Here is an 8,130-nt window from a genome sequence, read left to right on the forward strand (position 1 = left end):
TGCGGTGTCCAATAATGCGGTGTCCAATAATGCGGTGTCCAATAATGCGGTGTCCAATAATGCGGTGTCCAATAATGCGGTGTCCAATAATGCGGTGTCCAATAATGCGGTGTCCAATAATGCGGTGTCCGAAAATGCAGTGTCCAATCTTGCAATGCTTGTGTCCAATAATGCGGTGTACAAAAATGCGGTGTCCAATAATGCGGTGTCCAATAATACGGTGTCCAATAATACGGTGTCCAATAATGCTTGTGTCCGATAATGCGGTGTCCAATAATGCTTGTGTCCAATAATGCGGTGTCCAATGATTTCGGTGTCCAATGATGCGTGTCCAATAGTGCGTGTCCAATCGAGCCACCGCTTGGAAACCTCCAATCGTTACGTGTCCAATAGAAGGTCACCCCTCAGTTACAAAGGCAGCTCTTATGCGTAGCGCACGATGATGTGGTTCGGTAACGACGGTAACGACGACTTGTCTCTGAGAGCTTGACGACCAGCTCTCCTTCCGATATCTTTTGTTAATTTTGGGGGGAAAAGGTATGCACAACGCCATCATGCTAGCGGCGGTGTCGCCGGAAACCACTCGCGCGGAAGGGCGCTCAGGAGAACGCGCGGACATAACCACAAGCGGGCGATTTGAATTAAAATATACATAAAATTATTATAGTGAATACGGAACAACATTTATGGAAGCAGGTCAAGATCCAGCACTTTTAGAAAAATCTAAAGAAACTTCGTAAACAAAAGATATTAAAACAAGAAGTAGGAGGATTTCTCGCAGGTTGTAAGGTTTAAAAATTAACCAACGTTCAGACAAGGAAGGGGGTAATGTGGTAGTTGTGACAGTCATTCACAACCAGAACTCTCACATTACTGACAGCTTGAAGTATTGATTAATTTTTAGAAGTTGCTTAGCAACAGAAATTTCACTAATTTATCCGCTAGGAGGAAATTAATTAAAAGGAAAACTCGTATTTAAAATTAATTGAAGCTTAGGATATAAGGAGATCAATCATCGGTAGAAATTCAGGAAAAATTTCCAGATATAAGACGTCAAAGAAATCCCAACCACTACTTCGAAGAAAAGTCTTCCTTTGCTCACAACAGCAGAGGTTTTCACTCTTCGTCGACCAACGCAACCGAAGAAGCTCTCTTTCAAGAAAAACTCTTCTGGAGAAGCAGCAGTTGGCGCTAGACGCCAAGAGCAAGGCGCTGGCCGCCAAACTGATAACGCTCAGTCGCTCCAAGGCGCTAGTTACCAAATATCAGGCGTTCAACCGCCTCAAGGCGCTAGAAATCCAGACCTTCCTGCAGCCTCCCAGGATACTCTCACCGATTCCGCCTTCGCCAAACAGGAAACCGGGAAATCTATTGAAGGCTGTTCATGTTCATACAGTTATGGACTTCAAAGGAATAGATGCAGCAACAGAGACCAAACAGCGTGGAAGACAACAGATTTAAAAATTTATAAATTGGAAAAATATTAAAAAATTAATGTAAAAATAAATAAATAAATTAGAAACCCTGGCCGAGGTGATATTTTTTCGCAATAAATTTAGAATAGAATATTTAGACACTACCATCCTGTCACGGCTCTGAGTTCTTTAAATTCTTTGAAATTTGTGTTTAACACATACGAGCCTTACTAATTTATTTAAATAAATTAGTAAATAAAAATTAAATCTCTAAGGGTCAACAACTTATTTGCGCTAAATTTGGCTTTTGTGTAGAATTATGCATTATAGTGTAAAGAAAAACGAAATAATTATGATTTTATTAAATAACTATTATATACATACACAAAACGCTAAATACTTACAAATTTTCAACAAATTTTTTAGTCAAGTTGTAAGATATGCGATTAATATCGCACACTGTTATTGCAGGAAACGGATAATTCCATATTCCATTGTGTGTTGATTCGATGACTGTCAAAGTAGGATGGGTAGCATAATAATTCCAAGCCATTTTCATTAAAAGAATGGCGCAACCTAATGATACGAATACCGTTATCGCCCAAGTAATCCTATAATAAATAAATGTTAATATGTATATAATGTATATCTGCTAATTACCAGACTATCTCTCATAGACAAGTACAACAGATTAAACGGAATGAAAAAGTTCTTTACTGTTTTGTAAATTTTTCAATAATTACTTAATGAAAGTGCGCAAACCAATATATGTCTACAAGCTTCGGTAAGAAGTCTACGGTTGCTAAGCGCTATGTAACAGCACTGGTTCTGAGAATATGTGGAGCAAAATTGAGAAAAGATTGATGAAAATTTCATGTAATAATTTACGCTCGAAGTATAATATTTTAAGCTTAGCACTTTCTTATTTTTGTAGGCTTATCCAACTTGATAAATAAGAACGAGACTGTATCACTTTTAAGAATTGAGTTGGGACCATGATCTCACCACCAGACAAACATGTTTACATACAAAATATGGAATCGCTATTGAAAGATGGAGACAATTATGAAATTTTAAAAAAAGATCCGTCACTTATCTTAGAAAGAAAATTGAATATCTAATAAAATTGGGCTGATAAAGATTACATTACTAGAAATGATGTCTTCAAACTCAGGTCTAGTAATGCACTCTTATCATAAGCATATGGACTTCCTAAGATTCATAAGAAAATTTCCCCCTTAGGATTGTCTCCTGGGTCCATTCTCCATTACATAGGTTTGCATAGTTTCTAAATGAAATTATATCTCATAGTGTTCCAATACCAAAGTGTCATATCAAAAATAGTTTCGAACTGTGTGGGGTACTATCACAATTATCACTAAATAATACTAATATTCTTTTATCTCCTGACGTAGTAGCTCTATTCACTAATGTTCCAATAGATCTTGCTATTGCGGATATAATATTATTAATAGATGGAATTATATTACACAAAAAAACGAACATACCTCTAAATGAATATTACATGTCATAAGATTCATACTAACATCCACCTACTTCACATTCAATAATATTATTTATAAACAAACTTTTGGCGTACCGATGGGATCTCATCTCTCACCTATTATAGCTAATATCGTAATGCAAGATCTAGAGGAATTCGCTCTCCGACAAATTGACCAACCAATCTCGCTATATTATCGTTATGTCGATGATATCATTATGGCAGCACCAAAAGAATCACTGAATAATATTATATCTTGACGGTTTTCAACCGATATCATGAGAGACTCAAGTTCACAATTGAGATCAAGAATAAGGGAACCTTAGACTTTTTAGATCCTACCTTATTTAAAACCGATCACAAAGAAAATGTGTTCACCTGTCGATTAATCTAAATTTCGAATAGGATACCGTTGTATTTAATAAGCTGCCGAGATTTATAGATCCACAAAAAGACAAAACTAACAAGATACAAAACACAAATGTTATTTATAAAATTTCTTGTAAAGAATGTAATCTTAACATATATAGGACAAACAAAAAGAAAATTAAACACCAGAATAAGAGAACATAAAAGCAATATCGAGTTAGATCTATCCGAACATTCTGTTGTATCGCAACACTGTACTGAATTCAATCACAAGTTTGACTGGGAGAAAGTGATCATTCTAGACAAAGAACCCCATTATCGTAAAATGATAAACATAAAAGAACAATGGAATTAATTCTCAAAATGACACGGAATTATTGGATGGCTCCTATACTGAATTATTTAAAATGCTTGCCACATCATCGACATAACGCTTCTTTATATATAGTATAGACATTTAGAAATAAACCAATTTATCCTTTTCACTGTTAAAATTAAACTGACATAACAAATTTGATTCACAATCAGCCGCGAACAAACAATCTAGAATGTAACACTAAAAAAGTGACTTTGAACATTTTGACCACCTGTACCATGAGTTTCTCTTGATGTTGGTTAATTTCTTGACGTGTTGCGGCCGTTCTTGATAGGGAACTAAATGAATTCACAGATTTCTCTAATCTCAATCTCTTTAATGACACTCACAACTAAAACGGGGGCAGCCTTTTGCTATTATAGGTTTAACAAAACCAGTTTTCAGTACGAATCAATACTCATGCTCCTAAAACTATTATATACAATATCAGAAAAAGAAGTAAGTAGTAATGAAAGGGAAGTGTAAGTACCCATACAGCACCAAAGCTTTCAGAAACATTGCAACATTGCAAATTGCAATGTAATATTGCAAAGACGGTTCAGAGACATTCTATTGTAATATTATGCCGACAATGTTTCAGTAATCTTGTAGAAATATTATAAAGCTTGCAAAATATATTTGTAACGTACCAATATTATAATATTGGTAATATCACCTTAAAAGTAACCTTTTTTAAAAAAAGGTAAAAAAGACGCCAAGTATAAGCACTATCCAATCAAGCATTATATGTATATTTCTTATACATTAATGTTTAAAACTTATTAAAAATGATTTTTTTTAATACGCAATAAATATACTAACGTAGTATTGCATTTTAATAATAATAATTATTTATTGATAGCACTTATTATCACATCTACATGAAACATTTTAAGAACAGTAGGTGCAAATATGTGTAATATCCTCATTGTTGCTCATTGTTCTTTTCAATGTTACTGTTAATTTTCAATCTCTTGTTGAGACATGCTCCGTTAACCTAACACTTGCGAGTCAACTAGTAAGAAGAGGTTACCTATTGTACCATTATGCCCCACGGCCTAATGTCCCGTTATGCTCCCAAATGTACCCTTACACTAAATAAATACAAAAATAATCAATATCTGTGCAGAAATACTTTACTAAAGTGACTAGAAAAGATTGTTTAATAGCGTAAAATTACTTATGGTAATAAAAAATAGAATTTTATCATTGTTACCTCATGCTAATCAACGAAATTATAAGCGAGTCACGGAGAGTGCAGCGAACGCATTAAAAAATTTATAGCATTTTTCAGTTAAAAATAACATGACAACTGATAACAGCATGCGATAAGGATCATCTAATAGCAATAATTGCAAAATATTTTATAACAGCACTTCTGTAAAAAGTTATAGATCATATCCCATTATGCCCCGGGTTCCCCTATATGTATAATATTATGTATGTATATAATAACATGTATATTTTTGTAATATTGTGTCGAATTACTTATTGATATTACTATAGAAACTATTTAAAATCCAAATTTTTATATAACAAAATTTACCTGAAATTACAGAATTGAGTCACAAAAATGTATAATTTTAATTAAACATATACAGAGTGAGTCATTCCACATCCTACAAAATTTTTGAGAAGGTAAAACGGATCGAGATAAACAGAAAAATTCTGTACCATTTTGCAATTTTTGCAATAGATAACGAATAATCAATTCTTAAAAGTTGTCGTCTTAGTCCGGTCTACCGCCCAATTCAAATGCGTGGCGAGATGTGACCGCCCGGCGATCGATATTGCTATGCGTACGGAAAATTGTTTATCGCAATCGACAATGGCTACGCACGAGCGGCGCGTAAAATAAATAAGTAAATAATTAAATCAGATGTAGATTCCATCGGTTAATTTCGCTTTAATTTATTTTTTCTGATCGCAAAAAGTGTAGCCGGCTATCGCGACGCGAGTCTAGGCGCGGTACAACGACGTAAGCTAGCGGGCAACGGCGCGCTGTCACCCCCTCGCCATATTTTTCTATGTTTATGTAACATACATACATACGCACAAATATTTTTATGCCGAATTTAATTTGGATTAAGAAAAGGCTAAGAAATTATTATAGCTCGGCACGGGGGTCCAGCGTTACGTGTCGTTCGTGCGTAGCCATTGCTAGAGACCCTGTAATCAGAGACTGGCCATAAGAGAGTTCGTCTTTCTGGGAGTGAGAGAGAAACATAGGCTACCTCACTTTTTTACGATCGTAGAATCGTAGGAGAGTGAAATAGGAATTTGACAAACTCTTTTATGGCCAGTCTCTGATTACAGGGTCTCTAGCCATTGCCGAATGCGATAAACAACTTTCCGTGCGCATGGCAATATCGATCGCCGGGCGATCACATCTCGCCACGCGCTCGAATTGGGCGGTAGGCCGGCCTAAGACAACGATTTTTAATAATTAATTACTCGTTAACTATTACGAAAATTGCAAAATGGTACAGAACTTTTCTGTTCATCTCGATTTGTTCTATCTTCTCACACATTTTGTTGGATGTGGAATGACTCACCCTGTATAAAATATTATTTTTTAGATTTAAGTATACATATATCAAAACATTGAATTTTAAAGAGAACTATATAAATAAATCAATTGAAACAAATGTATTAAAAAATATACACATTTTAACTTTTGTAATGAGCAATGTTCGTAATTTAAAAAATATTGAATGAGGACAAGTTTTAGCCATAATATATTAGCAATAATAATCATCTTGTGAAATTATTATATCTGTTCTTGTATTTTGTCAATCAAAATGCATTCAAAATTACAATATATTAGAAAGTTTATACATACCGTTCTGTCTTGGAACGTTGTATTTGAGCGATGTATTTGTAACCATGTAATCCGGTGTTGCGGCAAAATTCAGCAGCCTGCCTCTTCAGGATGTTCCAACCTTTCGCGTTTTCAACCGATATGTGATGTCGAATTTGTACTCCTCTTTTCATGTTTAATTCAATTATAGAAAACGAATTTCAACGTCACAGCAAATCACAACGATTAATTGTGCCAAGTAATAATACGTGGGAGAGCAAGTGGAGAAACGGTGTAACGCTCTCCTCTCACGACTACGTTAGCATGTCAACTGCTGTATATTGTCGGAGTGAGTAAATAGCAAAGGCACATAGTGCAACAGTACAGGCGACGCGACATAAAAAATTCATTCGACCTTCCGTCGATTGGCGCATGATAATTTCAACTTTTCTATTCGCGATGTTATCTCTGTGTAATTAATTATTAACCGATGAAAATATCAAAGCACAACTAATACGTACATTACAGATTCTCGTGCCACTTGTGATTATGTTCTTTCAAATTGGAATATTCCATTTACATTTCATGACAACAAAATATTTCCTTTATACTGATGGATATTAGCGATAACAGTGTACTTAGCAAAGGATAAAATGTATGTTAAATGTTACCATTATGTATTAGTACATGCTTTATATGACATCTGGCTTTATACAGTTCAATTTTTCGTGGGAGAAACTATAATAATTATTTCGTCTTTATCTATTATAGAATGCCTCGTTTCGATTTTCCTGTAATTATTTTTAATTTATAGCATTTACTTAAAATATGTATCGCAAATCAAAATTAATTTTTATAATGTAATTTTCTTCTAGGTAGTTGCTTCCAAGAGTCTTTTACTTCCATTTTTTAAATTAAATTTAAATCTTTTTATCTATATTTTTCAAACAGATAAGTTTAACAACATATAACATAATGCAATATAATATAAAGCCCACTTTACACGATCTATAATTCGCGACAGAATTCAAGATAGAATTCTATTTTATAATTTCATATATTAAATTGACATATGTTTGTAGATTAGGTTAGTGTAGGTACTGTAGGTTATAACATTTACATATGGATGAGGTCCGTTTTCCCTGCCGATTGGACACAAATACTCACAGCAATCAATGCTTAAGGTTTTTCATTAGACCAGATACAATTAATCAATCACGCATTTCCATGCACTACACATATTTGATGCATCTTTTCTATTTACAAAATTGGAGCATTATAATTATAATTCTGATTGTTCAAATGTTTTCTGTATTACACGATACATAAAAATTTAAAAATGGAATTCTGTCTCGAATTTTGTTGCGAATTATAGATCGTGTAAAGTGGGCTTAAGACTATCTTTCTTGCTCTGTGTAAAAGTTAAAAACAAAAATCTTTCATCTTTATAGCACAGCATTACGCAATACTTTCACTATATGTCACTCAAAACGACTCGTCATTGGCAGGCAACACATCAATGAATCTTTATTGAATCTCTGGTTAGTCAGGGTAATGATGTGTGCCCAAGCACACAGCATGTTTGCGGTGTTTAGCACTTTATCTACCTCCTCGAAGTTATTAATGACACTTGCTGAGTCAGGCGACAAAGCGAGACACGGGCGACGCAATGGGGCGACGAGCGACG

The 8,130-nt window shown here is 34.4% G+C and overlaps 1 protein-coding gene across 2 annotated transcripts in view; it reads right to left on the bottom strand.

The window, feature by feature from the left end:
* Positions 1-6,963, bottom strand: part of LOC105557744 (sodium channel protein Nach-like) — a 40,937-nt gene extending 33,974 nt beyond the window's left edge. For both annotated transcript variants that reach the window (XM_012005063.1, XM_012005062.1), the window contains exons 1-2: positions 6,486-6,963; positions 1,820-2,026 (exon numbers count right to left, since the gene is read on the bottom strand). In XM_012005063.1, coding sequence (XP_011860453.1) covers positions 1,820-2,026; positions 6,486-6,637 — 359 coding nt within the window. In that variant the 5' untranslated portion in view covers positions 6,638-6,963. The remainder of the gene's footprint in view (positions 1-1,819; positions 2,027-6,485) is intronic.
* Between the last annotated feature and the right edge of the window lie 1,167 nt (positions 6,964-8,130).

The sequence above is a fragment of the Vollenhovia emeryi genome, unplaced genomic scaffold (assembly GCF_000949405.1).
Source record: "Vollenhovia emeryi isolate VEMERY1.0 unplaced genomic scaffold, V.emery_V1.0 DF939425.1, whole genome shotgun sequence".
NCBI classification, from domain to species: Eukaryota; Metazoa; Arthropoda; class Insecta; order Hymenoptera; family Formicidae; genus Vollenhovia; species Vollenhovia emeryi.